Here is a 17028-nt window from a genome sequence, read left to right on the forward strand (position 1 = left end):
AAAAACAGAAAGAAAAAGAAAAGAAAATTTTGCACATAATCTCCTACAGAATAATAATAACAAATTAATTATTTAATTACATACATCTACTTATATAATAATAACTAATTTCAGGAAATATCCTTGATTTCAAAGTGATTTTGTATTTAAAGCCAGCAGGCAAAGGAAATAAAAATTGTTTAATTGGTTATTTTATTGTTTCTACTCCAAATTTTATCCTTTCCTTTAAAAAAAAAATAAGCTTAGTGTTATGTAAGTAAATAATTCATGTCTTTGTTAATGCTTTTAAATAAATGACATATACCATAAATCATCATTTGCGAGGAAAGCATGCCATTTTAGATATTTAATTTTGATATAAAAAGCATACTTTTTAGTTTACATAAGGGCAGAAATGTCAGCATTTTCTACTTACCAATGTTTAAACAACTCTTCAGTGTAAATATTAAAAGCTGTTTACAAAATGCTGCTTTCATGGAAAGTAGGAAACAATTCATACTGCATAGGTATGTATACATATACACACCCATACACATACACACAACATAAATATACAATACAAATAAATAATAAAATGGGCAAAATAACACATATTTGGTACCTTTATGTCTCTTCTTTTCCTTAAAGCTTAATGCTTTAGTTTTTTCCCCCTTGGACTTTATGGAAAGTAAAGTCCTTTTTTTTTTTCTGAATCCCTTTTACCTTTACCCTTTCTTCCCTAGTTAAACTTTGACCAGTCAGGTTTATTTGTAAACCATACCAAGCTAAATACATCACTAAGCATTTCAGTAAGCGAGATATTTTTTCACCTTTGTTTACTGCAAGAAAGATCCCTCAAAGGAGAAGCAGAAAAAAATGGACAAAGATGAAAATAAGAAAGACTCTGTGAGAATGAGTATGAAGGGTCACGCTAACAATGGATTTGTGCAAAATGAGGCAGTCACCGAGAGAGAGACTGATGGCAGCAACCAGGCAGATCCACTGAAGACAAGTACTATTGACATCCATCCCCAAGAGTGGACCCTATCGAGCCCTATGCAGGGATGCCCAAAGAAGTCCTGCTTCTGTATTCAAGCCAAGCACGGTACAAAGTCACCCGAGAGATCCTCTTCTGGCTCATTGTTGCATCTGTGCTGGTACTCATCAGTTCGACCATTGCGATTATTATCCTGTCTCCAAAGTGCCTTGATTGGTGGCAAGTCAGTCCTATATACCAGATCTACCCGCGTTCTTTTAAGGACAGCAACCAGGATGGCAATGGTGATCTGAAAGGTTAGTGGCCATGAATGTTTATTAGAGCTAATGAAGAAAGGAAAGATGTGGTTTGATTATTTTTCTCTCTAGTTCTCTAGAAATTAATTATGCCTGTGATGGATGGAATGGCCAAGATTCTTCTTCCGTATGATGAAAAAATATCACTAAGCAAATTTGTCTTTTTAACAATGTAGTATTTCATTTGGTTAATGAAAAAAAAATTACTTGATGGAGACCCTTTGAAAGCCTCTGAGTCAAAAGCAAGCAAAAAAAAAGCATAAGTAGAAGGATGTCAAGAGGGTTGACAGATTAATTTTGACTAGTTTGACTAGTGGCATCTCATAACTTCTTATATCTTTTCAATGTATCACTAAATGTCATACTATTGATAATCTTTCAAAAGGTTATTCAAATCTATGATGTGGCTGTCCCTGGCTTACTAACCCTGCCTATCCACAAACACAGACTTCCTTCAGTATAACACTGATCAGCACAAGTAAGCTGAAACTTCCTAGTTTGTCATTTATGATCTGAAGAGGGTTGATATAATCAGAAAGTTATTTTTAAATGTTAACATTTAGCTTCTAATATTGATGTCACTGGTATTATGTGAAGTAGAGAGCTGGGGAAAATACAGGGTGTCAATACAGCCTGGTCTAGCATAGAGCCCTGGATTTGGACTTTGGAGACTCTGACTCCTCTCCTTACAATCTATGGCCTTGGGCAAGTTGACTTATACCTCTGTACCTCAATTTCCTCATCTATACAATAAGGAAAGGGTTGAATTACATGGCTTCAAAGGTCCTTTTCAACCTTATATCTCTAAAATCCTAAATTCTCAAGGCACCTTACTTTGTTTAAAGTCCCACCCTAGGCCAAAGGCTGCTGGAACAATTGAGGGTCCTCCTTTAACCACACCTTTAGGAATTCATTACCAATGAATAACAGTAACTTACCCTATATCTAAGGAACAAGAAAGAATTGGAGAAGGGGAAGATTTTCTTTCTAGGCTGCAAAAAGAAAGCACTAGTTTTATCTAGAAAAACTGGTAAAACTATGATTTTTTAAAATATTAGAACAAAACTGTTTTATGTTATTCTTACATAATTTCATGTGTTGGGGCTGAATGAATGTTAGGCCTGTTGCTGGTTTGTCCAAAGGCCATACAAACCAACAGAGACAAGGACATCTTAAGATGAGGGGTGCTGCAGCAAGGTGGATAGAGCACCGGCCCTGGAGTCAGGAGGACCTGAGTTCAAATCTGACCTCAGACACTTACTAGCTGTGTGACCCTGGGCAAGTCACTTAACCCCAATTGCCTAAAAAAAAAGAAGAAGAAGAAAAACCTTTGGATGGAACAGATTAAGAAGAGATTTCTGAACATCAACCTATCAAGCATATCAGTTAATTTCATAAAAGGAATGAATCAGTAGGTAGATTCAATGGTGTTCTTTAAAATGAACAGCTGCTGCTGTTTTTGGCAGCCATGGCACAGAGGGAAACTCTACATGATAGTTACATGTGTGTCTGTTGGACACCCCAACTGGCGTGTTTTGGAATCAGAGTACTGGAGAGGAGAACAAAGCTTCTCCTCCCAAGGGATTTATTGAATGGCTCCAGATACGGCAGCAGGCAGAATCAAAGCTTATGTGAAAGATTCTTTGGTTTAGGGGAGAGTGAATGAACCAGTAAAAATACTCTATGATTTCTCTTAAAACCAGAAGTATGGTTGAGTAGAGTGGGCAGGGATAGGGCAATATTTGTTTTGCTCCAGAAATATGATTTATTAGTGTACAGAACTCCAGGCGGGACAGCTCTTTCTATAGACACATATATAACACATCTGCAATGTAGATAGTCTGGGAAGCTAGTGGCACAGTGGATAGAGCAATAGGCCTGGAATCAAGAAGACCTGAGTTCAAATTCGACCTCAGATACTTACTAGCTCTGTTACCCTCCACAAATCACTTCACTTCGGTTTGCCTCAGTTTTCTCAATTGTAAACTAGGGATAATAATAGCATCTACCTTACAGAGCTGCTATGAGAATTAAACTTGGCACACAGAAGGCACTTAATAAATGCTTATTCCCTCTTCTTCCCCTTAGGGAATTGCCCGAGGCACTGAGAAATTAAGTCCCTTGTCCAGGGTCACACAGCCTGAGGCCAGAAGACTGCTGGTCTTCCTCACTTTGAGGTCTGCTTGATATCCAATGAATAATGGTTAAAACATATCAATCATATTAAGAGTTTTTTTAAATTACAATTGGTTGACCATGATGGATTTCTCACCCATTTGCCCCTTAATTCTAACATTTCTGTAAGGTTCAAAGATTATTATCCGTATTAAATACTAAAGAATTAATGAATCTGATTCATTCCAGTAAACATTTTTAAAGCTCCTACTACTGTGTGCCCAGAACAAAGACAATATATTATATGCATTAGTGGTTCACACAGGAGAGAAGGAATCTAATTAATGCCAGTTCAGGGCCTTCAAGACTCAGATCTGTAGCTAATAGCTAGCATTTATAAAGCCCTTCACAAATACTATCTCATTTTATCTTCACAACAACCCTGGGAGATAGCTGCTATTATTGCCTCCATTTTACAGATGGGGAAACTGAGGCAGACAGCCATTTAAGTGATTTCTCCAAGGTCATACATTTAATCAGTGTCCAAATCTGTTCTTGAACTCAGGTTTTCCTGACTCTAGGCCCAGGGCACTCTCTACTCCTCTAACTTTCCTCATGAGAGGAGGAGGAAGGAAGAAATACTAAGCACTAGAGGGATCAGGAGAGGCTTCTAGCATAGAGGAGCCCCTGAACTGAGGCTTAGAGGAAGCTAAACATTCAAAGGTACAGAAGGGAAGAGGGAGTCCATTCCAAGTATGGAGGACAGTCCATGAAACGGGACAGAATGGATAGAATGCTGAAGTCAGAGACCTGCAAGTTGGCCATCTGTCTTGCAACACGGAGTACTTTTACTCAAGAAGCTAGAGTGACCATGGAAGTGCCTACTTTGTGCTAGGCACTGGGGATACAGAGACAAAAATGAACCAACTGCCTGATTTTGTGGGGTTTACATTCAGATATCAATTATATACAAAGTAAATAGAAGGGATTGTAGGGGGCAGGATGGGGATGAAGGGAGGGATGAGATGCTGGGGAGATCAGGAAGGGTCTGCTGTAGGTGGTAGAGCTTGAGATGAGAACTGAAGGTAACCAGGGACCCAAAGGGAACAAGGAGTGTATTCTGGCCATGAGGGCCAAGAACGGAGACAAGAGATGGAATGTCATGTGAAAGGAACAGCAAATGGGCCCATTTGTCTGGGATGTAGAATATGTGAAGGGGAGGAATGTGCAGTATTTCTGGAAAGGCAGAGGGCAGCTTTTGATGAAAGCCAAAGTTTATGTTTTATCCTAGAGGCAGTGGGGAACCACCGAAACTTTTTGAGCAGGACAGTGACATGGTCAGAACCTTTAGGATTTCACTTTGGGAACTCTGTGGAGGATGATTTGGGGGAAACGAAGAAGACTTGAATGAGTTAGAGACTCAACTAGGAGCCTATTCTAGTTGTCCAGGCAAGAGCTAATGAGTGTTTGACCTTAGGGTAGTGTCCTTCTGATTAAAAAGGTGTCAGAGGTGAGACATGTTGTGGAGGTAGAATTGACAAAACTTGGCAAGTAATTGGATGTGAACATCTTGCATTTCTATGTTATCTTGATCTTTATAAACACTTTCCTCTTTAACAAGGCTGTAAGGTTGGTAGTGGGAGTCTCAGAGCAAGGATGATGCGGAGTCTCTTCAGACAATAATAAAACTATGTTGCTCCTTAAAGGATTTGCCTGGAACTTACATTACATAAAACATAAAGGACTGAATATGTATACACACACTATTATTATTGTTATTATTATTATCAGTATCTCTAACAATTCCATATATATCCAGCAACTGCTCAAATGATACAGCAGAAGCCCAGGTCTGGTCATGTAATTTCTATTGCTCCCTATTGGCTCTAGGATAAAATCCAGGCTCTCTCTTCCCAATCAGGCGGTCACCTATCTTTCCAGAGTGATTCCATATCCCTTCCCTTTGGAGGACTCAATGTCCCAGCCAAACTGTCTCCTTGATGTAGTTCCCTTTTGTGTCTTTGTCTTAATACCTCTTACCTCTTGGAATCATGACTTCCCTTCAAGGCTTATCTCAAACTACTTTAATCAGTCAATTCTGCTCTAACACTCGTTTTGAAAACTCAAATTTGTTCCAACACCATCTAACATCAGGGAACAACTTGCATATAATGTGAATTGTGCGCCATTCCATCCACCAGAAGAGAAATAGGACCACTTCACAATAAGGTCCAAGCTGTAACCCCTTCCACAAGCAAAGTTCAGGGCTTTGCCAAGTTCAAGCACTGTCATCTATTTCTTCTATATCTTTTGGTGCAGTAGGAGCTGTGGTCCCAGGAAGGCTGGCCCTTGGGAGTGTGCAGGCTGAGCAGCAGCCTAAGGCAGACTCCTAACCCCATTTTTTTTTCTATAAGTGCTGTGGATTTTATTGCACAATTTTTATTTTTAAGAATATATATGTCCGGTTATAGCAGAACTAACTGTATTCTCTGTGTGTGTGTGTGTGTGTGTGTGTGTGTGTAGCACTTTGCAAACCTTAAGTAGAATAATGTGTCACAGTTTTCCCCCAAACAAAAAGCTCGCATTTATGCTGGGTTCCCTACCACCCCATTGTGTTTCTTCTCCAAACTTTCCAAATCTCTTTTGAAAGATTACTAGTCCTTCAAGGCTGAGGTCATGTACTAACTACCATAAAGCCTTCCATGGTCACTCTAGCTGGACTCGATTCCTCCTCTATACTCCTTCAGGATTTTGTATCTCAAGATCCCAGATCTAGAGCTAAAATAGACCTCAGAGGTCATCTGGTCCAACTCTTTATTTTACCAATGATGAAACTGAGTCTCGGAGAGGTTAAGTGACTTACCCAACAACTTAGAGGTATGAATTAATGAATGAAGCATTTATTAAGTGGTATTAAGTGCTATAGACAACAAATGGAAAAGGGAGACAGTCCTTACTGCCACAGAACTGTCATCCTAGTGCGGAAGTTTTGAATCCAGGTCTTCTGAAGCCAAAATAGAGGCCTCTTCTCATTTGCCACCCACCTCTCCTTGTGTTATTATGACTTGAGTCTGATTAACATCCATTACTAGAGATGTGTTTTGAAGGTCAGGACTGTATTTTATGCAACATTGTATTTCCAGAGCATCTAACCTAGTACATGAAGAGGAGGCACCCAATAGATATATTTGTTGAGTTATTAAGTTGGCAAACAAAAGTGAGAAGCACAGAATCCAAATGAAGAAAACCCAAGAGGCTACATTCTTTACAATGGATCTTATATTCAGTCCTCGTTAAAAATGGTGGGGTCACTTGTGTTGTTCCTAACAGCATATTGTAGTAAGAAAGAGCAATGAATGAGTCAGAACCCCATCGTTCTAGACTTGGCTTTGTCATTAACCAGGTGTGTGACCCTGGGCAAGCTTTGTTTCATCGTAGGCACTCTTGGGACCTCCTTCCATCATAGGCTGACTGAGCCTTTCACTGGTTACCTTCTAGTCACTAGGGCATCAATTTAGGAGCACCTGCTTATTCCTTGGCTTTCCAACCTATTGGTTCTCATCCTTAGAATACTATGTCAGTATTCTTGAAGCATATTCTGTGGTTATGATCACCAATTAAATATTTTCTTTCATTTTCTTTCTTTTTTAAGAAAGATTATTTTATGCTGTTGGGTTATACTGTCTCTCCATTCACTCATTTGACCATATGTAGTTCCATAGTCCTCAGAATGGTAGACTGGGACACAGAGTGGCCAAGTGGTTTGGAGAAGGTAACAGAGAAAGTCATGAGAGATTTAGATAAAGAGATCAAGTCTCTGAGTCTAGATTTAGGCCACTGGACCAAAGGTGAAACAGTGTTTAAAGCTCTTTGTGTTTCCTCACCTCTAAAATGAGGGGGTTGGACTGGGTAGGCTAAAGTTACCTTCTAGCTCCAAATCTATGATCCTGTGGTTTCACCAGTAATCCCACAGTCCTCTGAGTACTACACTCACTGCACTTCAACATTTTTGTTGGTGGTAGTTTTGTCATGTCTAGCTCTCTCTTTGTTAGACTACTTTGCACTTTATACTGACTAATATAAAAGAGTCATGCGACGTGCCAGCTAAACCAGGGTCTTCCCCTCCCAGTTTCTTTTCTTTATCTTTTTTCTTTTCTTTTCTTTTCTTTTCTTTTCTTTTCTTTTTTTTCTTTTCTTTTCTTTTCTTTTCTTTTCTTTTCTTTTCTTTTCTTTTCTTTTCTTTTCTTTTCTTTTCTCTTCTTTTCTTTTCTTTTTCTTTCTTTCTTTTCTTTTTTTTTTTTTTGATTAAAAGGGCCATCTCTTGGCTCACTTCTTAAAGAGGCCTATTCACTGAATGGGCGTGGCCTCACTGGAAGTGAGAACTTGAGAAGACCTTAGCTTAAAAGGGCCAGGGTCTTATGCTGAATGAGTAACCAGGTACAAAGGTAGAGGTAGTCTGTGTGCCAGGAAAGTTGACTATTTCTGCTGACTTCTTCATATGCAATTCCAAGTGGAATATATTGCATCCTTGCATCCTGAGCTATCTCCAATTGTCCTGATGAACATCTGGCCACTGGACCCAGATGGCTCTGGAGGAGAAAGTGAGGCTTGTGACCTTACACAGACCTCTCTCACTCAAAACAAAGTCAATTGCAAGTCATGTCACCATCTCTCTGATGTCATGGTCCTCTTCGAGAATGAAGGACAAACACAAGATAGGTATATAAATTGTTCAGTGCACATGCTATTGTTGTCCTGATGGCTGATATGTAATAAGTAAAAGCAATAAAAAGAGCAAACCTTTATTCTTCTACTGATGTATATTATAATTTAACTGAACAAATGAGTGGCCATTCCAAGAAATTTGATGAAAATTCCATTGGCTCAACCACCAAATCATTCCTTAAACATTAACAAGTCACTTGATTTTCTTGAACATCAACCTTCCCATTGAAGAGTGCTTTGATGTTTGGTAATATCAATTTCTATTTTAAGAGTCAAATTATTAGAACAGAACGGTGAACCTTGATATTTAAAATGCAATGAAGTGAGTGAAACTGCACATGTTTCTGTCAACAACAACCTATTTTTTTTATTCCCTTTTTAAAATGTTATAAGCCAAGTTGTTGTTTAAAAACAACCAGCCTAATGTTTCTTGTCCTTAACATTTTTTCTTCCATTTAGGTATACAAGAGAAACTTGACCACATCATAAATTTAAATGTAAAGAATGTGTGGATTACTTCTTTTTATAAATCATCCATTAAAGATTTCCGATATGGTGTTGAAGATTTCCAAGAAATTGATCCCATTTTTGGAACAATGAAAGAATTTGAGAATCTAGTTGCAGCCATACATGATAAAGGTAACAGAAGTCAGGGAAAGAGTTGTTTTCAGTGCTTTAAATCTTTTAATTCTATACTTTTCTTGAATTGTATGTATTAATTTTTATAATGTTTTCCAACACATATTTTCACTCATTATTTATAAGGTTTGAAGCTAATAATGGATTTTATACCAAATCACACAAGTGATAAACATATTTGGTTTCAATTGAGTCGGAATCGGACTGGAAAATATACAGATTATTACATCTGGCACAACTGCACGCATATAGATGGCACTACCATACCACCCAACAACTGGGTAAGTGCTTTGCTTTCCTCCCTTTTTGTGAATGAAACAAATAGGCCTCTTTTTTTTTTGTTAGTCATTAAACTATTGCAAACCTGATAGTTTATAGACTTTTTTGAGCAAATATACCAAATCTAATGTAGCTAGATTTTTTGAAACAGGAGAAAACCTTCATAAAACAATAGGACTAAAAGGCATAAGCAAAGCTAATGTTACCTTCGCACCCTAGCTTCTCATGTCCTGATGTGTGCTATTTAGACTTCAGCAAAATCAGAGGTTATAAGGGGGCACCGGTAGAGACAATAAAATGTAAGGGTGAGGCCTGTCAAGGTACATGAAGCATTCCACACCTTGGAATATATTCCACTTGGAATTGCATGTGAAGAAGTCAGCAGAAATAGTCCACTTTCCTAGCACACAGACTACCTCACTACCTTTGAACCTGGTTACTGATTCAGCATCAGACCCAACAGGAATCTGGGACGTGGGATTGGATGTCGCCATAAGTTAGGGTAGAGTTCCTCACAGAGAGGAGCCAGATCTGAACAGAGGAAAGAATTATCATATAGGAGTGCTAGATCTCTCCCACTGCCTGGAAGGTAACCACCTCAGAACTCTTTGACCCTTTGAGAGGGTCAAAGTAGAGCTAGTGCCATTCATAGTAGCCACCTCGTAAATGTTTATTGAATTTAATTGCTATCATTCTGAAAGGCAATCTCTAGGGAATCTGTCTCTACGTATCCTTGTCTTGTCCAGTTTTTAATCCTTAACTTGGATGTTGATACAAAATAAGTTTCAGGAAAATATTTCTTGTCAGATATGCTGCTTTTGTTGGAATTATTCCTTTCCCCCCCCCCAACATTATGCTATTTTAGTGTGACTATTATGAAGGGCAAATGCTGTGAAACATTCTTTTCACTGGCCTCCTTAAACACATAGACCCAAAGCCTGCTTAATTCAACCATCAAGCTAACTGGGGACATTTTTAGTGGAGTTAATTTACCAAAGTACTCTCCATAAAAAGAAAATTTTCAGAAATTTGTGAAAGGTTGGGGTTGGAGAACAGTTTCCTTTACTTTATTGGCTCTGATGTCATCTGACAGCCAATGGCTTCTTCTTTATTTGATAGCTGAGTGTCTATGGAAACTCTAGTTGGCAGTATGATGAAGTGCGAAATCAATGTTATTTTCACCAGTTTATGAAAGAGCAACCCGATTTAAATTTCCGTAATACTGATGTCCAGGAAGAAATAAAGGTGAGTAGCTGTACCCACTTAAACTTCTATTTCCCAAACCCACTTAAGCACTTCTTTTGTTGAACCAGTTGTATAAAATCAAATCACTGGAAGAATGTGTTTGAGACACATACCTGTGGCTTCTTCTTACCTCCCTGGCACAATGGAAAGCTGAAATGTGAAGACATTAGTGACTCCTCCCCCACGCCAAATTGACTCACCTTCCCAGAGCTGCTGGCTAGATGTGGTGAGGAACAAGGTAAGACATTTAAGTGTTGTCTAGCTAGAATTCTGGCATTGAATTTCCAAAGGTTTCGTCATCATGTCTTTTTAGTTGACACTCACTTCTGAATATCCACACCTATAGACAGGGAGGTGTTACCTGAGGCAAGTCACTTAACCTCAGCCTCACTTATGTCACCCATCTCTAAAGTGGGGATAATAGCATCTACCTCACAGTGTTATTGTGAAGATGAAATGAGATAACATGTAAAATGCTTTGCAAATCTTAAAGTGCTATATAAATGCTAGCTGCTATTAATATTATTATTAACGTCTTTCCTAAGGCTGCTTCTGATTGGATATGGGGATAGTAAAAAGTCGTAGATGACTCTGAGGTGACAAACCTCAGCAAAGGAGGAATGCCTTCAATGGAAATGGGAAAGTTTGGAAGAAGGATGAGTTAAGGGGAGAAGATTATGAATTCAGTTGGTAAACTGCATGCTGGGCAACTCTACCTGGATAATAGGATGATTCCAAAAGAGCATCATAAATTTGTGAAAGGGACCTTAGAGGTTTTCTAGTCTAGGGTTCTAGAGGTAAAAAAAAATGTGGCTTGTGGGGGCCACCTAATCAGATGATGATGTCTATAGTCTCAGTCAGTCCCTCAGTAAGCACAATCAGTAAGGCATCTGCTATGTGGTAGGCACTGTGTTAAGTGCTGGGGATACAAAGAGGCCAAAAACAATCTAATGGGGAAGACAACAGGCAAACAAATATGTTCGAACAAGCAATATACTCAATAAATGGGAAATAGTTAACAGAGGGAAGGCACTAGAATTAAGAGGGAGGGATGGCAAAGGCAGAAGGTGGTATTCTAGCTGGGTCTTGAAGGGAGCCAGGGCAGCCAGGAGGCAGTGAGTGATGAAGAGGGGGAGCATTCCAGGCATGGGGGCAGCCAGAGACAATGTCGGGGAGTCTTTTCTGGGGAAATGCAAGGAGATCATTGTCACTAGATTGAAGAGTAACTTTTTTTTTTGGCGGGGTGGAGGGAGAGGTGTAATGTGTAACAAAAAAAATAATAATTGTAGCTAACATTTTATGGTGCTTACAGCTTTATAATTATTATCTCATTTGATCCTCACAACCACCCTGGGAGGTAGGTGCTATCGTTATCTCCATTTTATGGATAAGGAAACTGAGGCAAACAGAATTTAAGTGACTTGCTTGGGGTCACATAGCTAATATCAGAGGCTAGGTTTGAACTTGTCAGGAAGACTCCAGGTCGGGTGCTATGTCCACTGTACCTAGCTGCCCTTAAAACCTAGCTGGTGTGAGAAGACTAGAAAGGTGGTGTTGGGGGTGGGGAGAGGTTATGAAGGGCTTTGAATGCCAAAATGGGACACCTTGTGAAAGAGTAGGAGCTTATACATTGACAGAAGGAGAGTTGCTTTTATCACGTTTTGACTTGCCCTGAAATTAACTTCTTGTCTTCTCTTTTCTGCTGTGTTTTTCCCATGCATGGTCCTTGGTTTTTGTTTTTTTTAATCTCTATATTATAAAATTGACAGTTTCCAACACAGTGGGAACTAGAAGAGTTTAGATGAGTTGGATCAATATTTGCTACAATGTATCACTTATTTTTTGGGTAAACAACTCCAGATTCTTCCCAGAATTCTTGAGAATAGTAAAATTAATGAACATGAATCTTTTTTACTACTCACTTGGGAAGATTATTAGTTGTTTGCTGGATGGCCTTAGGCAGATCAAATAGGAAGGGCAAATAAAAGACCTGCCCTGGAAAGTGACCTGGCCCATAAACCCCTCCTCACCCCATGATGGTCTTATCTTCAAAACAGAAATAGGCAGATTAATAATTTGCCAACCAGAGTTCCTGTGGGTCATTCTAAGTTGTGTCTATTACATAGGTCCCCGACTGATAACACACAGGTATTTCAACCTTCCATTTTCCTTTTGCTTCCTCCCCCCAAAACTCAATTCCGTGTTTAGTCTCCGGAGACGCTGTGACACTCAGTGGTTACTTGGTAATAAGTAATGCTGTGGAAAGGAGTTACTTGTTTTCTTCTGTGTTCCCGTATTTTCCCTCTGTTTATCTTTCACCCGCAGTTAGTGGTAGTGCATGATGATTCTGTTCAACGGGGCTTGAGGCTAATGTTTTACAAGGATGAAGTGGTAAACCCAGTGAGTTAAGCCAGCGTCGTGCATTGAGAACTTCTTTTGGAGCCAGCCTGTGATGAAGCCTGGCTGTGTAAGCTTCCAACAACTCTCCAAGATTGTGAAGTGCCAAGAAGGTGCTGACCTATGCTGGTAGAGGGAATTTCCTCACCTAAAAGTTCTATATATGAAATCATAGGTCCAATCCCTTTTCCTGTCCTGTGTTAAACCTAGAGAGAGCATGGGGAATAGATAGATAACAGTATTATAGATTCAGAGCGAGGGAGGGACCACAGATTACATCGAGTCCAAATTCTTGTCTTAAAGATGAGGAACCTGAGGCACAGGTAGTGTCTGAGATGGGATTGAAACCCAGAGCTTGAGTCCAAATCCAGGTCTTGACCGCATGCTATGTGTGCTGCCTCTCATAGGACATAGCGCCCCAAGTAAGGAGGATCTGGGTTCCGCTGCTGCTGGTTAGTTACTACTTGTGTGACTATTCCCTGAGCCTCAAGCAATTCTCTAAGTTGTGGATGGGTCTTAGAAAGAGGCAGGTTTGGTGGTGGAGGTTTCTGCTTGGAAGAAATCCCAGGTCCTTCAGCATAAGTCACCTCTTAACCCTAGGCAAGTCTTTTAACATGCTTAGACAAAAGGTTTTCCAAGGTATAAAATCAGAGTTGAAAAAGGTGGGAAGGTTTTAGGAGGTGGTGGTGAGTCCCACCTTGAGCAAAACCTGCATTTGTAGAATTCCTTTTACTTTGCAAATACAGTCCACATATCCTGTCATTTATTCTTTACAACTTCATGAAGTAGAACAGGGTATCCCTAATTCACATATGGGAAAACTGAGACTGAGTGGTGCAGAGTGACTACCCAAAAGTCACACAGTTTGGGCTTGCCTCTTGGGCCAATTTGTGTTCTCTAATTTCAAAGCCTGTTCGTTTTCTTATTTCTTGTTTTGTTTTTAGGCAATTGGGGTTAAATGACTTGCCCAGGGTCACACAGCTAGTAAGTGTCAAGTATTTGGTCTGAGGCTGGATTTGAACTCAGGTTCTTCCGACTTCAGGGCCAGTGCTCTATCCACTGTGCCACCTAGCTGTCCCCGCTTTCTTATTTCTGACAGTCCTCCTGAGTGGCCACATGGCAGAGGAGATAAAGGACTGATTGATGCCTCATAGTCAGGAATACCCACTAAGTGACTTGACCTCTCAGTGTCCTAGGGAATTTTCTAAGATTAAAAGTTACAAATTGCTGATCTGCATTTCGTGAAGGGAGTTTTCCTATCAAGAGCCAGCCACACCAATGACATCACTGGTTGAGACAAAAACAACCCTAACAACAACCAAAACCCATTTCCTGTAGTCACAGAAGTTTGCCGCCATGTCTTCCACAAAATAAACAACAGCTTCATGTGAGAAAAGCCACGAGTACCTCCTAGCTCAAGTGACCCCAAATTGAACAGTGTGATGGCAGAAGAAGACTAACATTCCTATTCAGCACTCAATAGTGAGAAAATCCTCCCAGCTGATCATTTCTTTGTCTTTTTCCTTATAGGTTTCAGTCTAATCCCTTCTAACCCAAATTGTTAGGAAACCCATGATCTTCATTGGGTAATGTGATGAAAGGAATGAGGGTTAAGGGCAGGGGTGTTCTGGGAAATGATTAACAACAAGATCTCAAAAATGTGTGCTCAACACACTTTTAAGGTTAATCTGCATTATTATTTTCTCCATCACTTTCTTAAGTCTTGGCAATGAATGGAACAATAAATCAAACCCTGATTTGTAGCATTTGCAGATTTCTGAGGTGTAAATGCTCATCCTGAAAATTTAACAATCAGCTCTCTCTAGCCATCTGGTGGGAGCAGGCTCCAGTACATCCCTGAAAGGGACTCCCCTCCCTTGGTCTGAGTCTTTTAACTTTCCTAGTAGTTTGGTTGTTGGGTCACTTTTGTTGTCATCACCCCAAGTGTCCACCAGGGGGAGGTAATTTCTCTGTCTTTAGCATATCTCTTGAGTCCACTTCACTGAGGATGGCTTTCTTGTTCCATTTTGTTATTGTAGATAGCGTTTTATTGTAGATAGCAAGCCGAGTCAGTTTCTGTAATCATATTTGTTTTTATTGAAGAGTGATTCTGTTACTAAGTAGCTTTCTGGCCAAATCATTTTAAGAATAAGCCCATTTCTAAAACTTTCTTCCCTGTAGCTTGCATCCTTCTACCTAGAACCTGTAGTTCATCCCTCCATTCAAAAGTCTTTACTTAGTCCTTAGTGCTGTACATGGAACTGCCTGTTCTGTTTCATAGAATCATAGATGTAGAGCAGGAAGGGATCTTAGAGGCCATAGAGTCTACACGCCTAATTTTTCACATCAGGAAACTGAGGCCCAGAGAGGTTAATGTGTTTGCCCAGGGTACCACAGCTATTAAGTGTCTGAGGCAGAATTTGAACTCAGCACTTGATGACTCTCTATCCAGCACTCTATCTAGGTCAGCCTGGTTGTAGTTTCTGCTCTAGCTTTCCTTTAGCTGAAGTTCTACATCTCTCACATTCACTATAATGACACATCTCCTCTTTTTTTGCTTTTTTAAAACTTCCCAGGCTCTGCTGGACCCATACACACACACACACACACACACACACACACACACACATATCTATCTATCTATATATCTATATCTATAAAATGTAAGATTGAGTTTACTCAAAGAAAACAGTGTAAGGAGAAAAGAGGGATTTTCTTTTTTTCTTTTTTTGCTTTATTTAAATATTTTCCTTTTTTCAAATTACATGTAAAAACAATTTTAAACATTTATTTTTAAAATTTTTGAGTTCTAAATTTTCTTCTTCCCTCTCTCTCCTCCCCCTTTCATTGATAAGGCAAATAATTTGATAGAGGTTATGCATGTGCAGTCATGCAAAACATATTTTCATATTAGTCATGTTGTAAAAAAACCACACACACAGACATCCTTTCCCAGAAAAAAAACAAAAACAAAAACAAGGAAAATAAAGTTTAAAAAGTATGCTTTGATTTGCATTCAGACTCTTATTTCTTTCTCTGGAGGTGAATAGCATTTTTCATCATGAATCCTTCGGGATTATCTTGGATCGTTGTATTGCTGAGAATAGCTAAGTCATTCACAGTTGATCATCCTTACAATATTGCTGTTACTATGTACAACTTTCTACTGGTTCTGCTCACCTCACTTTGCATCAGTTCATATAAGTCTTCCCAGGTTTTTCTAAAACTATCCTGCTCATCCTTTCTTATGGCACAATAGTTTTCCATCAAAATCATATACCACAACTTGGTCACTCATTCCCCAATTGATGGGCATCCCCCTCAATTTCCAATTCTTTGTCACCACAAAAAGAGCTGCTATAAATATTTTTGTACAGATAGGTCATTTTCCTTTTTTTTTTTTTTAACGCTTTGGGATGCAGTTTGCTGAGTCAAAGGGTATGCATGATTTTATAGCCCTTTGGGCATAGTTCCTCGCTGCTCTCCAAAATGGTTGGGTCAGTTCACAATGCTACCAACAATGAATTAGTGTCCCAATTTTCCTACATCTCCTCCAAAATTTGTCATTTTTCTTTTTTCAAAAATCTTATCAGCCAATTTGATAGGTATGAGTTGTTTTAATTTGCATTTCTCTAATCAGTAGTGATTTAGAGCATTTTTTCATAAGACTATAGGTAGCTTTAATTTCTTTGTCTGAAAGCTGCCTGTTCACATCCTTTTGACTATTTGTCAATGGGGAAATGACTCATATTCTAAAATTGATTCAGTTTTCTATATATTTGAGAAATTAAACCTTTATCAGAGAAACTTGCTGTAAACTTTTTCCCCTGTTATGATTACTGTGTGTTTCCTTCCCTATTTTTCCTCTGTTTATCCTTTTCTCTCTTTCCTTTTACCTTATTCTACCTCAAAAGTATTTTGCTTCTGACCACCACCTCTCTCAATCCACCCTCTCCTCTATCAGCCTCTCCCTACCCACTTCTCTTATCCTCTTCCCTTCCTACTTCCTTGTAGGGTAAGATAGATTTCTATACTCAGCAGAGCATGTATGGTATTCCTATTTGAACCAATTCCAATGAGTAAAATTTAAGCATTGTTCCCCTCTAGTATAAAAGCTCTTTTGTGTCTCTTTTATGTAAGATAATTTACTCTATTTTACCTCTCCCTTCCCCTTTCTCCTGGTACATCCTTCTTTCTCACCCCTCAATTTTATTTTTTTAGATATCATCCCATCATAGTCAACTCACAGCCATGCCCTCTGCCTATGTATACTCCTTCTAACTGCCCTAATGATAAAGTTCTTAGGATTTGCAAGTATCTTCCCATATAGGAATATAAACAGTTTAGCTTTGTTGA

General features: G+C 39.1%; 1 protein-coding gene across 1 annotated transcript in view; it reads left to right on the top strand.

Annotated features, from left to right (window-relative positions):
* Positions 1–769: 769 nt before the first annotated feature.
* SLC3A1 (solute carrier family 3 member 1) overlaps positions 770–17028 on the top strand; it is a 32858-nt gene continuing 16599 nt past the window's right edge. Inside the window, 5 exon segments of the mRNA XM_021001317.2 lie at positions 770–1003; positions 1006–1272; positions 8572–8751; positions 8878–9032; positions 10150–10275. Coding sequence (XP_020856976.1) covers positions 856–1003; positions 1006–1272; positions 8572–8751; positions 8878–9032; positions 10150–10275 — 876 coding nt within the window. The 5' untranslated portion in view covers positions 770–855.

Source organism: Phascolarctos cinereus, unplaced genomic scaffold (assembly GCF_003287225.1).
Source record: "Phascolarctos cinereus isolate Bilbo 61053 unplaced genomic scaffold, phaCin_HiC Scaffold_2;HRSCAF=192, whole genome shotgun sequence".
NCBI lineage: Eukaryota > Metazoa > Chordata > Mammalia > Diprotodontia > Phascolarctidae > Phascolarctos > Phascolarctos cinereus.